Raw genomic sequence first — 16,801 nt, 5'->3', positions numbered from 1 at the left:
GCGTCCAAATTTTACGCGCGGAATGTAATTTTCTCACTTTCCGGTGTCATAGAAATGGGAAATTTGGCACGAGCATTGATTATGTCATAAATAGGAAAAGCTAATGGGTCCCAACTCCATTATTCAATTCTAGCGCAAAAGAATTAGCGTCCAAAATTTACGTACGGAATGTAATTTTTTCACTTTCCGGTGTCATAAAAACGTGAAATTTGGCACGAGCAATGATTATGTCATAAATAGGAAAAGTTCATAGGTCCCAACACGATTATTCAATTCTAGCGCAAAAGAATTGGCATCGAAATTTTACGTGCGGAATGTAATTTTTTCACTTTCCGGTGTCATAGAAACGGGAAATTTGGCACGAACATTGATTATTTCATAAATAGGAAAAGCTAATGGGTCCCAACTCCATTATTCAATTCTATGCGCAAAAGAATTAGCGTCCAAATTTTACGTGCGGAATATAATTTTCTCACTTTCCGGTGTCATAGAAACGGGAAATTTGGCACGAGCATTGATTATGTCATAAATAGGAAAAGCTAATGGGTCCCAACTCCATTATTCAATTCTATGCACAAAAGAATTAGCGTCCAAATTTTACGTACATAATCTAAATCTCTCACTTCCCAATGTCATAGAAAGATGAAATTTGGCACAAGCATTGATTGTGTCATAAATATGAAAAGTTAATGGGTCCCAACTCGATTATTCAATTCTAAACGCAAAAGAATTAGTGTCCAAATTTTATGTATGTAATCTAATTCTCTCACTTCCTGATGTCATTTTATATAAAGGAAGCGTCGCATGGTTACCTCCACGTGGTGTTTTCTGGGTAACGCAGAGAACTATGCAAAATGGTGAACATATCTTTTTCCTCAGTATCTCTAAAGTAACCACGACTTCATACGATTTTCCATGTGAACACCACATAAACACCAGTACCAAATTAACTATATATCAGCTAGTCTGTTATATAACATGTAAGGCCTCAGTCACGCAGGTGTTTTGCCGCACAAATTTTTGACCGCGACTGAAGCGGGCGTCACGGCGGAAAAAACGCTGCTAGCGCGTTTATCCGCTCAGAAAGGGTGCTGCCCGCTATCCCCTGCTGAGGCTGTGACAGCTGCAGCAGGGGATTTCTTGAATGTGAAACCCCTGGATACTGTCACATCCAGGGGTTTCACCTGTGGTCAGTGGGGCTGGCGGCAGCTGCGGGGCCCCATTGACATACAGAGAACATTGCAATCCTCTGCTACAGCTGTGGCAGAGGATTTCTTCATCTCTGCTGGGAGTCCCATTGTCACTGGACACTGTGACAGCATTGTCACAGTGTCTAGTGAAAATGGGACTCCCCGTGGAGATAAAGAAATCCTTTGCCACAGCTGTCACAGTTGTGGCAGAGGAGAGCGATGTTCTCCCATTGAATTTAATGGAATCGGCAATACAGCCGACTCCATTGAAAGTAATAGGCTGCCGGCAAGCACTGCAGTTATTTTCGGGAAAGGGCTTAAAATATAAGCCTTTACCTAAATATCAATCCAAAAATATGTAAAAAAAAAAAGGGTACTCATCTCTCTGCAGCTGCCGGGGTCAGCTACGTCCAGCCGGCTCTTCTCCTGCACTGCTCTGAGGATTTTTCAGCAGGCAGGGATTTAATGTCCCCGCCTGCTGAAAGGGCTGTCTCTGATTGGCTGAGCACTGTGACCAATCAGAGGCAGCTCTCACCTATTGAATGAAAGCTGAGAGTTGCCTCTGATTGGTCCCTGTGCTCAGCTAATCAGAGGCAGCACTCACCCATTCATGAATTTTTTTTTACACATTTTTGGATTGATTTTCAGGGAAGGGCTTATATTTTAAGCGCTTCCCCAAAAATCAATGCAGCGCTTGCCGGCAGCCCATTGCTTTCAATGGAGCTGGTTGTATTGCCGGCTCCATTGAATTCAATGAGAGAACATCGCTCTCCTCTGCCACAGCTGTGACAGCTGTGCCAGAGGTTCGCGATCTTCACTATATGTTCTCAATGGGGTTGGCGCTGCTGCCGCCGGCCCCGTTGAGTGCAGGGTGAAACATCCAGGGGTTTCACATACACAAAACACCAGCTTGCGCAGCGCCGACCCCATTGAGAACATATAGTGAAGATCGCGAACCTCTGGCACAGCTGTCACAGCTGTGGCAAAAGAGCGCGATGTTCTCCCATTGAATTCAATGAATGGGTGAGTGCTGCCTCTGATTGGCTGAGCGCAGGGACCAATCACAGGCAGCTCTTAGCTGTCATTCAATAGCTGAGAGCTGCCTCTGATTGGTCACAGTGCTCAGCCAATCAGGGACAGCCCTTTCAGCAGGTAGTGATTTTAAATCCCCACCTGCTGAAATCACTTTACAACAGTTCAGGAGAAGAGCCGGCTAGACGTGCTTGAGTCATGGCAGCTGCAGAGAGGTGAGTATACATATTTTTTTATCTTTCACACATTTTAGGGATGTTTTTCAGGGGAGGTCTTATATTTAAAGCCCTTCCCCCCAAATCACTGCAGGGCTTGCCGGCAGCCTATTGCTTTCAATGGAGCTGGCTGTAGCATCGGCTCCATTGATCTCCCCGTGGAGCCCCATTGTCAATGCTGTCACAGTGTTCAGTGACAAGGGGACTCCCCACAGAGATGAAGAAATCCTCTGCCATAGCTGTAGCAGAGGATCGCGATGTTCTCTGTATGTCAATGGGACCGCTGCAGCTGCCGCCAGCCCCATTGACCACAGGTGAAACCCCTGGATGTTACAGTATCCAGGGGTTTCACATCCAAGGAATTCCCTGCTGCAGATGTAGAGAGCGCCCCCTTGTTATTCTCACAGTCCGGGGTATAATAGTCCTGGGTATAAATAGATGATCGTCGTGAGCCCTGATATATATATACATAGTTATTAGAGCACCTCCTTGTTACAGTCCTAGGAATAAATAGATGATGGAGAGATCCCTTTACTGACCTGATATATCTATACATAGTTAATAGATCGCCCCGTTGTTACAGTCCAGGGTGCAAATAGATGATGGGAGAGATCTCTGTACTGACCCCTGATATATTTATACATAGTTATTAGAGCGCCCTCTTGTTACAGTCCTGGGTATAAATAGATAATGAAGAGATATCTGTACTTACCCCTGATATATTTATACATAGTTATTAGAGTGCACCCTTTTTCTTACAGTTCTGGGTATAATAGATGATGGGAGAGATCTGTGTACTGAACTCTGATATATCTTATACATAGTTATTAGAGCGCCCCCTTGTTACAGTCCTGGGTATAATAGATAATGGAAGAGCTCTCTATACTGACCCCTGATATATTTATACATAGTTATTTGAGCGTCTTCTTGTTCCAGTCTTTGGTATAAATAGATGATGAGTGAGATCTCTGTATTGTCCCCTGATATATTATACATACCGGTAGTTATTAGAGCGCCCCCTTGTTACAGTCCTGGGTATAATAGATGATGGGAGAGATCTCTATACTGAATCCTGATATATATACATAGTTATTAAAGTGCCACTTTGTTACAGTCCTGGGTATAATAGATGATGGGAGAGATCTCTGTGCTGAATCCTAATACATATATACACAATTATTAGAGCACCCCCTTGTTACAGTCCTGGGTATAATAAATGATGGGAAAGATCTCTGTACTGACCCCTTATATATTTATACATAGTTATTAGAGCACCTCCTAGTTCCAGTCCTGGCTATAAATAGATGATGGAGAGATATCTGTACTGACCCCTAATATATTTATACATAATTATTAGAGCGCCCCCTTGTTACAGTACTGGGTATAATAGATGATTGTCCTCATATATATTCATACATAGCTGTTAGATTGCCCCTCAGCCTTTTTCTAAACTAAATAACCCCAATTTTGACCACTTCTCTGGGTATTGTAGTCCGCCTATTCCAGGTATTACTTTAGTAGCCTCCTTTGTACCCACTCAAGCTCTGATATGTCCTTCTTGAGTATGGATACCCCAAACTGTCCACAATATTCCATGTGTGGTCTGACCAGTGACTTGTAAAGAGGAAGAACCATGTTCTCATCATGCTCCCTTAGACCTGACTTGATGCCCCCCATAAACCTATTCGGCTTGGCAGCAGCTGCCTGACACTGGTTGCTACAGTTAAGCTTATAGTTCATTAAAATCCCCAAGTCCTTCTCTGTTTCCGTGTTTCCCAGTGGTTTCCTATATAATGTGTAATGGTGACAAGTATTTCCTGCCCATGTGCAGAACCTTACATTTATCACTGTTAAATCTCATTGTCACTTTTCTGCCCCCAACCTATCCAGATCCTCTTGCAATCCTCTTGTATCCTCTCTTGTGTTAATTTCTTACATAGTTTTGCATCATCTGCAAATATTGATATTTTACTGCACAATCCTTCTACAAGATCATTAATAAATATTTTTAAAAGAATAGGGCCCAATACTGCCCCTTGTGGTACCTCCCTAGTAAATCTTCCAATACTGCCCCCTGTGGTACCTCACTAGTAAACCCTCCAATACTACCCCCTGTGGTACCTCACTAGTAAACCCTCCAATAGTTCCTCCTGTGGTACCTCACTAGTAAATCCTAAAATACTGCCCCCTGTGGTACCTCACTAGTAAACGCTCCAATACTGCCCCCTGTGATACCCCACTAGTAACACCTCCAATACTGCCTCCTGTGGTACCCCACTAGTAACACCTCTAATACTGCCCCCTGTGGTACCCCGTAGTAACACCTCCAATACTGCCCCCTGTGATACCCCAATAGTAACAGTGACCCAATCAGAGCATGTACCATGTATAACCCCCCTCTGCTTTCTATCACTTACCCACTTACACACATTCTCGCCCAGACCAAGCATTCTCATTATATACCAACCTTTTATGCAGCACAGTATCAGACACTTCTAGTGTGACACCTGTAATAAATGTGCCACAATGTGTTTTTGCTTTTATTTACTGTCATTTATCATCATTGTTTTACTTACTTTTTATACTTCCTTTTATTATTATTCTGATTACTGTTGTTTTCCAGCACATTATTGTGTCACTTTCTGCAGGGAAGGGGCTATCTACTGTAAGTCTAAAGGCCCATTTACACCAGCTGATGATTGCTTTAAACAAATCGCTAATCGGCGATCATTTTAGCGATAATCGTTGCGTCTGAATGTGCGTCCATCGTTCGCTTTTTGTGCACTGCTAGCTGATCGTTAAATTCAGTCCAACCTAAAAATCGTCCTTCAGCCTTATCAGCGGTTCTCCACTAGTCCTGAAAGCATTGTTTCCCCCTAGAGAACAAAGGATCTGAGCACAGATAATAGCCCTCTGCATTCAACGAAAGCTTCATTTGCACACTGAACTGGTACTTAAGTAGCTGAGTAGCTACTTAATAGTTTATGCAAAATGACAGTTTGAGTGACAGCTTTGAGCGATCTTTGAGCGATCATCGGCCCGTGTAAACCAGCCTTAAGGCCCAACCATTTCCCAGTCTCACAGGGACCCCAATAATGACATTAGTTCTTTATTCCAGGAATACGATGCCATGTTTTGCCAGCCATACCCAATGGGTCCTACCAGTGCACAGCCAGCGTGTATGAGGGCTCCCGCTGCGACTACACCTGCTCTCCAGGCTATCTGATCGAGGGCGATCGCAATCGTGTTTGCATGGAGGATGGGCTCTGGAGCGGGGGAGAACCTTTTTGTGTAGGTAAATTTTCAGATGACTTGGCTAAAGCTCCGGGATGTATCATGTCACGATCCCAATCATCTCTGGGCGACACTGATGGTTGCTAAATTTATGTAAAACTTAAATGGGTGTTCTGAGCTGTATGAACTGATGCCCTATCCTGCGGAGATGTCATTAATAGAGATAAGCGAGCACGCTCGTTTAAGGCTGCTGCTCAATCGAGTAGTATTATCAAGTAGCTGTGTACTCGCCGGAGCAGCATGTGGGGGGTCGGGAGCAGAGGGGGAGTGAAAGAGAGCTCTTTAATATATATTGATCGGCTATAGCATTAAAACCACTGCAGGTGAAGTGAATGACATTGATTATGGCCCCCTACACATGAGCGGAAATTCCGCAGCGGGATTTTCCACAGAATTTCTGCCCGCTGCCAAAGGATTGCATGCATGCACGCAATCCTATGCACACAGCTGCCATTTGTTCGCGTGAAAACACGCGGAAAACAAATCGCGGCATGTCCTATTTCTGTGTGCGTCTCGCAGAAGCCCTCACAGAAATGTCTATCTTACGGGGGCAGTTACGGTCTGAATTTATAGATTGTCGACTCACTGGTTGGACCAACAGACTAATAAAACTAAAATATAACTTTTATTAAGAAATCATTAAAAACCTAGTCTACAGACAAACAAACAGATATGGGTATAGTCTCCCAATGTAATGGACTGTATAAGTTCCAATCGTGTAGATATAGTCCCTTGATGCGATGGACTATATGGATTCCAGTCCTGTATCATACAATATAGGATCAATATTACTTTATTCTCATAAACCAATGACCCAAAGTCCAAGGTCAAAAATCTGATACAATTTGTGACACCTAATACAATTGATCAGATAAATCTGAGGGATCTAATAGCTGTCACCTCAAATCGCTCTCGTATCAATTATTTAGTGACCCAGACTGATAGGGGAATCCGCGCCCTATCAGATGTTAATCACACATACACTAACTGATTTCATCAGATCACGAAGTGATCCCTTGGTAGATTTAGCGAATTCAATTTCCAACGCGTTTCGCCTTGGAGAAGGGCTCGTCAGGGGCCAAAAAATGTCTCAAAAGATATCCCGAATTTTGCTAATTATGGCCAATGGTCAATTATCCAGAGATGATGTTATGACCAATGGCCAGTATTAATTGATTTGGCTAAATAAGTGTAGTTATCCACAATTTGTATCTGAGACACCTTGTGACACTCTTAGACAATCGTGTCAAGGAAAAAATTGGTGTAAAAAAGTAGCAGTAGTGAGAAATCGCTGAGGCATCCACACACGGCTTCACTACAGCTCAATTGTTGGTCAAACATAGATTTAAGACAATTATGTCCTATAAAGATGACAAGGATCATCTGGACTGGCGCTCTATTTATCTTGCTATCTGCATTTTTTTGCTTGAGACAAGCTTTTACTAAATTTGATACTAGAAAGGAGACCCTAAATATGGGTCAATGGGGATTAACCCTACTTTTGGCATTAACATATGCCCCTTGTCTACATGTGCAGCCCAGCAATTGGTGCTGCTTTGCAAGCATTAATGGTGCTCTTGTAATAGCGTCCTAATAGTCTTTGGAAGTGAGTCTTCATTATTGGCCGTTTGTAGTTTTTGAGAACTATATAGTTATTGTGTTTTGTATCAGATGTTGATCCACCCAAGATTCAGTGTCCGACCTCAAGGGTGAAAGTTGCCGATCCTGAAAAGCTGACTGCTGTATTGTACTGGGGCAGTCCACAGGTGAAGGATACCGCTGATGGTGTTATATCAAGGTGAGAGGATAACTTAGTAATTAATTGCATTGAATGGTCAAACCCTTCTAAAAATGTTCACATGATTAGTCATGAATAACCCCTTCCTAACATTTAACCACTAACCGAGCATACCTCCACAATCAAGTTTGTAAACTCCTGTGCCATATGCAAATCATCAATGGTGAGCAGGCCAGTGGGCGTATCTGGACTATATATGCTGCCCGCAGTCTTTTCCGTAAACCAGCCGCATGTCTCTGATTGATGTTGATGATGTCCCAATGTCATCCATAAGCAGGGGAAGAAGACGGCATCCCAGATGTCAGAGCAGGAGCAATGCATGCACAGTAGAGCATGACGAGTCTTACGATGATGCGACTGACAAACTGTGCATGTGACCCTATCCACAAGCAAGGGTAGAAATCAACGCCCCAATCGTTAGAGCAGGACCAGCACGAACAGAGAAAGGGCTGTCAAGCCTGCCCACAATTGGGGCGGACAAGCTGCACATGCATGAAGTCCTGTTCTGACTTCTTGGACATTGGCCTCTTCCTTTGCTTGTGGCATCAGCTTAATCCTACATTATCTACAATCAGGGGGAGAAGCTGATGTTTAGCAAGTCATAACTGGACCTTGCAAATGGTTGTCTGCCCCAAATGTGGGAAATGTATGGAAATATGCCACAACAGGGTTTTCTGCCTGCCATTGTCGCTCCCTCTCTAATATTAAGGACATTGGCTTGTTTCCCTACTTGTAGATGGGGTGTGATGACTTTGCACATGTGCACTTTGCCTGCTCCACCTTGGCCAGTCATCGGGCTCTTCTGCGCATGCGCCAATCTCCTTCTTCTATCAGCTTCTTCTTGCTGCTTGTAAATGGCGTCATCCGCATCAGTCAGAAGCAAGGGTTGGTTTACAGAGAAGACGATGGGCAGCGGGCATGGTCTGGCTACCCCTACAGGATTGTTAACCCTTGATTTGCATATGGTGTAGGGTTTTTAAATTCTTGATTTCTGGAGGTATACAGAGTTAATTTTGACTAATAGCTAGATGCTAGGAAGGGCTATTCATGACATTTACTGTTGTATGAACAGTTTAGAAGAGTTAAATGTGGTGACAGCTCCCCTTTAAAGAGGTAAGAGGACAGACATTCTCACTTAAAAGGCCTAACTCTGCTGTAGCCCAGTTTATGAAATTACCCCTAAAAATGTACAATTATAGCCTCACAGCAATCAATCGTTTGCTTTCATCCACTATTAAAGGGACCTGTTGTGTCTAGTCGTATAGGAGGGGTCTGCTGGTGGCCAGTCGTACCCTGAGGGCAATGGCTGTGCAGAACAAATGCATCTTTGTAGTTCCTAGAACTTGTTCCTCTTGTATGCAGAGTGTTTCGCAGAGGCCCTGAGCCGGGGTCCGAGCTCCCTGAAGGTGAACACATCATCCGATATACAGCGTATGATCAAGCAAACAACCGCGCAAGCTGCAAATTTATAGTAAAAGTACAAGGTCAGAAAAACTCGTTTGCTTTGTTTCTGATCCCCAGGTTTCTGTAGTTTAATCACCATAGCCATTGACAGTCATTATGTGTTTCTTGCAGTGAGACGATGCCCCATTCTTTCTCCTCCTCTTCACGGCTACATCTCCTGTAGCTCCGCTGGAAACAACTATGGAGCTAACTGTGAATATCAGTGTGAGGGGGGATACGAGCGCCAGGGACCATCCACCAGGGTCTGCCTGTTCAATCAGCAGTGGGCCGGATCACCCGCTACTTGTACACGTGAGTCACCAGCAAGACCAGATCATTATAGAACAGCTGATTTATCAGATCATTACCACTTTTAAGAGGGAAGAGTCTCATGATAACTCTGCCTTTAAGGAATTGCTATTTATGCAGTTTTTTACATTAACTCCATACTTGGATCTCGCATAACTCTGTTGACTTTATGTCTATTCTATTTCAGCCATGCAGATCAACGTCAATGTGAATTCTGCGGGTGGCTTCGTAGACCAGTTTTTTGAGAAGCAGCGACTACTGATAATTTCTACCCCAAGCCCCTCAGACAGATACTACAGACATCAGACTAATGCTCTGCAGGTAGGTGCTGATAAACATCCTGGCTAAAGTATTCAGTTAAATGGATTTTCAAGGGCTTCAGGAGGTTCGGATAGTTGGCTGAGTAGAGGTCGGAGTTGTCTGGGGTGAGGTATCTAGGTATTTAATGTCTCTTGCCCAGGGGAAAGAGGAGTCTCTTAATTCAGAAACCAGAGATTGAGGTTAGTATTTGTTGAGTTCTGAGGATTTTAATACTTGATTTTAAAGTTGGAAAATAAGGCATACTGATGAAGTTCATTTAGTATGTTGGGAAGAGAAATGTGTGGGGTCGAGAGGAAAAATAGGTCATCTGCATACACAGCTACTTTGTGTATGGAGCCCCCATTTGGATTCCCATAATGTCAGGGTTGGAGTGAATATGACTGAAAAGGGGCTCCAGACACAAGATGAAGAAAAAAAAGTGAGAGGGCATCCCTAACTTGTGCCATTTGAAATTGTTAATGAGGTGGAGAATTGGCCATTTGCTTTTATCGAGGCTGATGGGGTGGAGTACAGACTGGAAATTTATTGTATCATGTTAGAGCCCAAACCAACGTGTCGGAGGGTCTAAAATAAGAAATCAGTTAATAATGTCAAATCCTTTGTCAGCATCTGTGGATAGGAAGCATAATGGTAAGGACAATTTGTTAGCCTGATGTATGAGGGTATAGCTTTGATGGTGTTTTCTTGGGCATCCTGTAGGGGTATGAAACCCACTTTGTCTCTATGTATGATGTGTTGGAGAAAAGGGGCCAATCTCTTGGTAAGTATTTTAGAGAAGAATTTTAGGCCCACATTTAATAGGGATATGAGGTGGTAACTCTGACAGAGAGCGGTCTTTCCATTCTATAGGGATAACTGTAATGTATGCTATCAGGGTGTCTCTTGGAAGAGTGTTTCCCAATGAAAGAGACTTAAAGATTTGAAGGAAGTGAGAGGAAAGGATTTCAAAGAAAGTTTTGTAATACAAGAGAGGGAATCCATCAGAGCCTGGGGCTTTACCAGTACCATCACAGGATTCTTTCAGCATGAGGGTAAGTTCTTCTTGTGATATGGGGATCTTCATACATTGAACTGCTTTTTGTGAGAGGTAGCCCAAATCCAAGTTTTGGAGGTAGGTTTGTATTGAAACTCTGCGGGAGGCCCATTTATGATCTGAGAGGGTAGAGAACAAGTTAACGAGGGACTGATAGTATTCTCGAAACGTTTCAGTGACCTGTTGATGAGATGTGTGGGACGTATGATGGAGTTCTCTGTTTCCGTAATGCCCGATCAACTTGGCTTTGTTGCCAAATTCACGAGTATCTCCTGCATTTCGCGAGCGATCCTTTAGTTTGTGCCAAACAAAGTGAGCGCACCTGTCATCTTAACTGAGCTCGCTCGGCTCCCCTCACTCCATCAAGGGTAGATTTATGTGTCGTTTCCAGAACCTGAATATGTCCTAAGAGGTTCCTGAGTTGGGCTGGGGGATGGTCCAGTCTGGGACGATACAGCAGGTGTATCCAAGAACAGCAATGCGCCATCCAAGTCTGCAGGTATGCGGACAACATAGATGCAGCCATGTTTCCTTAGGATAATGTAGAATGGGTGTCCCCATCTGTAAGTGGCATCTGTTGCACGGGTGGCTACTAGAAGAGGTCGTACTACCTTGTGTATGTAGAGAGTGAGTCTGGAGATGTCTGGGAAGACATTGATTTCAGTACTATTGTAGAGACAAACGATGTACTCTATCCTGCTCAATAGCTCTGTCTTCAGATCTATTCCGTATTTTTTTATAGATGGAAACAGAACAATTCTAGAGGGCGTCTAAAGGGAATATCTTCGGGAAGACCCCTGAGTTTCAGGTTGTTGTGAAGGCCCCTATTTTCGATGTCCTCTAAACGTAAGGCAGGGTGTCTGATCTGAATATGATGACTGGCCGAAGTTTCAACAAGTTGTTGTAAATCAAGTGAGGTTGCTGTAGATTTTTGTTCTAGTGTCAAGACACATTTAGACAGGGATTAGACTGGTAAGCGCCAGGTTTTATTTTAGTTTTCAGCCGCAGCAGACACTGGCTTCTAGCACTCCTCATCATTGATAAATCCCATCAAAAACAATGAGAGTGTTATAGCGCGATTAGCAGGTTGCTGAAAGCATCACGCTAATCGCGGTAACAAGCAGCCCTTTTACACGCAACGATTATCATTCAAAATTGCTAAACCAAGCGAAAATGAAGAAGAATCGTGCAGAGTAAATATGGCGAACGATGAATGATAATTTGTTCGCTCATCATTCATCTTCTGCAGGCATAAATAGTATCGTTCGTTACTTGGAATTTTGTTCAGTCTAATGAGCCATCGTTCAGTCGTTTGCAGACTGAAGGAGAGAGGTGATTGCTTGTCAGGGTGTAGATATAAAGCTCTGCAATAGGCTGCCTAAGAACAATACTGGGTTTTTAACTTTGTAACTAGTAACTAACTAATGCATGTCAAAAGTAAAGGCCCATTTAGACACAACGATTATCACTCAAAATTGGCTCAAAAGGCATCTTTCGAGCAGTAATCGTTGTGTGCATTTACACGGCAAGATGATTGCTCAGAATTCGCTCAAATGCAAGTTTGAGTGACAATTTTGAGCGTTCACTTTGCTTAAGTGTGTAAATGAAGGTTCACGCTGTATGCAGAAGACAAGCTGAAGCACTATCCTCTGCATACAGTTGTTGTTTTCTCGGAGCGCTCAGCTGGTATACAGCTGAACGCTCCGAGCGGGGTATGCAGAAGACAAGCATTGCCACTTGTCTTCTGTATACAGCTGTTGTCTTCTCAGAGCGCACAGCTGGTATACAGCTGAACGCTTCAAATGGGGTATGCAGAAGACAAGCGGGGCTGCTTGTCCTCTGTATACAGCTGTTGTCTTCTCGGAGTGCTTAGCTGGTATACAGCTGAGCGCTCTGAGCGGGTTATACAGAACGCAGCTGGGACACCATCTTCTGCATACTCCTGCTGTGTTTACGGAGCGCTCAGCTGGTATACATCCATTTTTGGATTGGGGGTTTCCTAGGTGGCTTGTTGTCCATTGTTGCTCTACAATGGCACCATCTGCTGGCTAAAGCCAGTAACTACATCATGCGGCACGGGCAGCGGAGCAGATGGCAGAATACAGTGAGTACACTCTGTCTGATGTCTTCTGACATCGGAGCTGCACAGGCTTCAGTAAATATGCCAGTGAATTTGTCGATGGGTTGACTTCTTGCTAGATCCCCATGATTGTGCTGCTGGTAGGATGTAATGAAAGTGTTGCTTTCTAATGTTAATCTGTTTTCCCTTTGTCATCACAGCAGCACAAGCTTCACACACAGTTTTTTTTTTTTACTTTACTTGCTTTATAATAACATGGTAGCACAGGGTACGGGTCAACCCTTCAGGGTGAGGAGGCGGGGTCAGGGAATAATATTTAATTATTCATTATAAATTTTTTATCTGATGGCATATTGCTCAGATATGCCGTCACATACCATTAAAGGGGTATTCCCAAGATTGACCTTTATCACCTATCCACAGACTAGGCTTATAAAAAGTCTGATCAGGACTAGGGACATAAACCTTACCTATGTGCTCTCTTACCATACCAAATAAGCCATCAGTCTTCTTGCTGTATAAATTGTGGGGTAGGCCACAGCTTTATTAAACCAATTACTATATAAACTTTATTAACTTTACTTAAGTGAAAAACCTTTTCCATGCCGTGAAGCGTTCAACTTTTGATTCCGTAACAGTCCTGAGGAAGTTCGTGAGCTCTGGTCCTTTGGCTGCTAACCTTCCTCAACTTTCCTTATCCAGCATGGAAAAAACTCCAGGCCATGCAGGATGCGTCGTATCGCAACTACGCATACCGTCCCACTCCACCAACCCGCGCCAAAGCTGCCTCCACACCGTCCTGCAAGCTGGATAGAAAAGTATCAAGACCGACCTTGTTCAAGTGGACTCCGTCATCTCTTAATGCTCCTCTTTCCCTGTCCTCTAACTCCCAATGTCTGACCGCGATGCCACCTAGCGACTGCACGAACTTTGACATCTTTAGATTCACTAGCTTCCTGACCCTATCTATTGCTTCCGGGTCTCTCGCTCCTCTCCAATTCCTTCTAGCCACCATGTCAGACCAAACCAAAATAACTTCTTTGAAATAATCCCGGAACCTTAACATGTCTTGCTTCATGAGTACTAGCAAATCTCTCATTTTCATTTTTCCCAGGTCGTTCCCCCCGGCATGAACGACCAAAACGACTCTTCGGGGAGTCCACCTGCTAATGTCCTTTACAATGTGCAGCAAGCTAGGCCATTGAAGCCCTCGTACTCCGTGCCAGTTCACGGCAGTCCCGGTCAAGCTCAAGTTCCGACCCGTTGGCTGCCCTTTTTTCGGCCCAATATATGTATGAGTGGCCGACGATCCAAACTTTCCACGGCTCTGCGGCTGGAAACAAGCACAAAAAACACAAGAAAAAAACCCCGAAAAGGAAATAAAACGGAAAACCCGTTACATAATGACCATCAGATCTGGCCTCACGTACGATTTGTATGCCTGGGACTTCCATCTTCCTAGCTTTTTTAACCCCTCTTCATTCATCCCACCTGCATCTGCCATCGTGGTGGCTCCGATTCTGAACGAGTGGGTTCCGAACTCTGGCGCATCAAGACCTGCTGCCCGTAGGGATGTTCGTAAAACCGACGAAAATTGGAAACGGGTAAGTGGGAGGCCTGAGGAATGAACCAAGAATTGGTCGCCATAACCTCTGGAACCCAAGTAATGCTTTACCGTGGCCACTGGGCACCACCGTGAGCCCAGGCTGCCGATTGACAGCCACTCACCTCTGCCATAAATATCTGTTTTTGACTTTCTGACCCGCACGTGTAAGGACTCATCTACTAATAGTACGTCGTTAAAACGGAGGCCTCCCTCTTTATTCCTACTCGCTGGAACTAATTCACTAATCCTCAGAGCTGCAAAAAAACGTTAACATAAATGCTGCTCTGAACAACGAGGTTTCGGTACTACTAACGCATGTGGTTTCCAAAACTTCCATCAACTTGCATAACAACCTGTAAGTAATAGGGCGGCGGGAATCTATCCGCCCTTTGTCCTTTTTCCAACCGCGGAGAATTTGCCGAAAAACGAAATCCTTAGTAACATCCTCCAACCTATGCAGTTTTAGTAAAAACGCAACTCCCGACATATGTTTTTTAACGACACCAAATGACAGTTGTCGTGACCGTAAAACCGATAGCATATCCATTGTCGCCGAACGGGCGCCATCGCCTCCCACTATGCAACCTCCTGTGAACGTCAACCATGTTGACCACACCGTATTGTAATTTTTCCATGTCGCCATCGATACTGATGCCTCCACCAGCTTCAGCAGCTCTCCTCGGCCAGACTCCATAAGAATGGCGGGCAACGTACCCCCTCGGCCTCTGCCTGTGGGTGCCGTTCCCTGAACAAGTCCATCTGTGAACGAGAGAGTGCATCAGCCGCTCCATTCATAAAACCCGGAACGTGCTTTGCACGCAAGTATATGTTCCGTTGCAGACATCTTAAAACCACGTGCCTCAATAGTGCTAACACCGGCTGAGACGCTTATTGATTGTCTGCACCACCGCCGCATTATCCGACCAGAAACATATTTTCTGATCCTGGAGCTCCTCTCCCCATAGCTCCAACGCCACCACTATTGGGAAAAACTCCAATAACGTAATGTTTTTGATCCATTGCCTGTGTATCCACAACGCTGGCCAGGACTCCCTGCACCATTGGTTTTTAAATATAACGCCAAAACCTGCTGAACCAGCCACATCAGCAAACAGATTGATGTTAGCGCCCGACCACTCCTCCTTCGGGCATAAAACCTGACCGTTAAACATTTCCATAAATATTTGCCAAATATGCAAGTCCGCTCTTATACCGCGTGTAACCCGAATAAAGTGGTGGGGCTCTCTGGCCCCCACCATCGCCAATGATAACCATCTAGGAAAAACGCAGCCCATAGGGATGACTTTGCAAGCAAAATTCAACAAGCCCATGAGCACCTGTAACTGTCGCAACGTAGCCTTTTTACAACGGGACACATCCGCTACCGTTTGGCGCAACCGAGCTACTTTGTCCACAGGTAGCCTGAAGACCATTTCCTCTGTATCGATTTCGATTCCCAAGAAAATTAAACAGGTCACGGGGCCCATGGTCTTCTCTTCCGACAACGGGACCCCCACGTATTGCATCCGCCTTCTAAACGTCTCTAACAAAAAACCGCAGACGCCTGATGTTTCCGTTCCGATAAACAAAAAATTATCTAGGTAATATGTCACCGACCTGATGCCCGTTTCGTACCTGAGGATCCACTCCAGGAAGGAGCTGAAAAGCTCAAAGTAGTAACATGAAATGGAGCAACCCATCGGCAGACACATGTCGTAAAAGAATTGGTTATCAATCATGGAGCCCAATAGGTGAAAACATTCTGGGTGGACCGGCAATAAACGAAAGGCAGACTCAATATCGGCTTTTGCCAACTGAGCCTGCCTACCCGCGCTCCTAACTAACAGAACTGCATGATCAAAAGAAGTGTACGCCACTGATGCTTGCTCCTTTGAAATGCCATCATTTACCGACTCTCCTTTTGGGAAGGATAGATGATGAATCAAACGAAACTTCCCGGTTTCCTTTTTGGGTACCAAGCCCAGTGGGGACACTCGCAAATTAGAAAACGGAGGATCCGGAAAGGGGCCCGCCATTCGGTCCAATTCCACTTCTTTCGCCAGTTTTTCCTTTACTAGTTCGCGATTATCCGTAGCTGACTTCAGATTGCGGCATAACGTGGTGGCTGGTTGATCAGTAAAAGGAATGATGAAACTGACGGAAAAACCCTGTCTAAGGATTTTTGCTTCCTGGGGTACTTGTCGAGCCACGGAAGCAGGTGCTTGCCTTTCACTGGTGTTCGGCGCTCCGCTGGCACCACCCACCACTGTTGCTGTTCTCTGCTTACGGAAGCAGCGTATCGCCGCGTGTTGCCCCTCGCAAACAGAGCATTCGTGTCTGAATTTGCAGGTGGCATGGAATCTGCAGTGGCCCTTGTTGTATAGCCAACAAGAGCTGTTTGGTTGTGGCAAGGCCGCAGAGGGCTGTTGGTTTCCCCCTGCGGCTCCCCCTTGAAAGGGTGTTCTTTGTGGACGCTGCGC

General features: G+C 44.6%; 1 protein-coding gene across 3 annotated transcripts in view; it reads left to right on the top strand.

Moving 5' to 3' along the window:
* Positions 1 to 16,801, top strand: part of SRPX2 (sushi repeat containing protein X-linked 2) — a 54,517-nt gene that overhangs the window by 32,775 nt on the left and 4,941 nt on the right. For all 3 annotated transcript variants that reach the window (XM_066581413.1, XM_066581411.1, XM_066581414.1), the window contains 5 exons: positions 5,556 to 5,732; positions 7,403 to 7,529; positions 8,892 to 9,013; positions 9,105 to 9,284; positions 9,469 to 9,602. In XM_066581413.1, the coding sequence (XP_066437510.1) occupies positions 5,556 to 5,732; positions 7,403 to 7,529; positions 8,892 to 9,013; positions 9,105 to 9,284; positions 9,469 to 9,602 (740 nt within the window). The remainder of the gene's footprint in view (positions 1 to 5,555; positions 5,733 to 7,402; positions 7,530 to 8,891; positions 9,014 to 9,104; positions 9,285 to 9,468; positions 9,603 to 16,801) is intronic.

This window comes from Eleutherodactylus coqui, chromosome 10, assembly GCF_035609145.1.
Source record: "Eleutherodactylus coqui strain aEleCoq1 chromosome 10, aEleCoq1.hap1, whole genome shotgun sequence".
In the NCBI taxonomy this organism is placed as follows: domain Eukaryota; kingdom Metazoa; phylum Chordata; class Amphibia; order Anura; family Eleutherodactylidae; genus Eleutherodactylus; species Eleutherodactylus coqui.
Note: the sequence above shows the minus strand (reverse complement) of the source record. Positions and strands in the feature narration are given on the sequence as shown.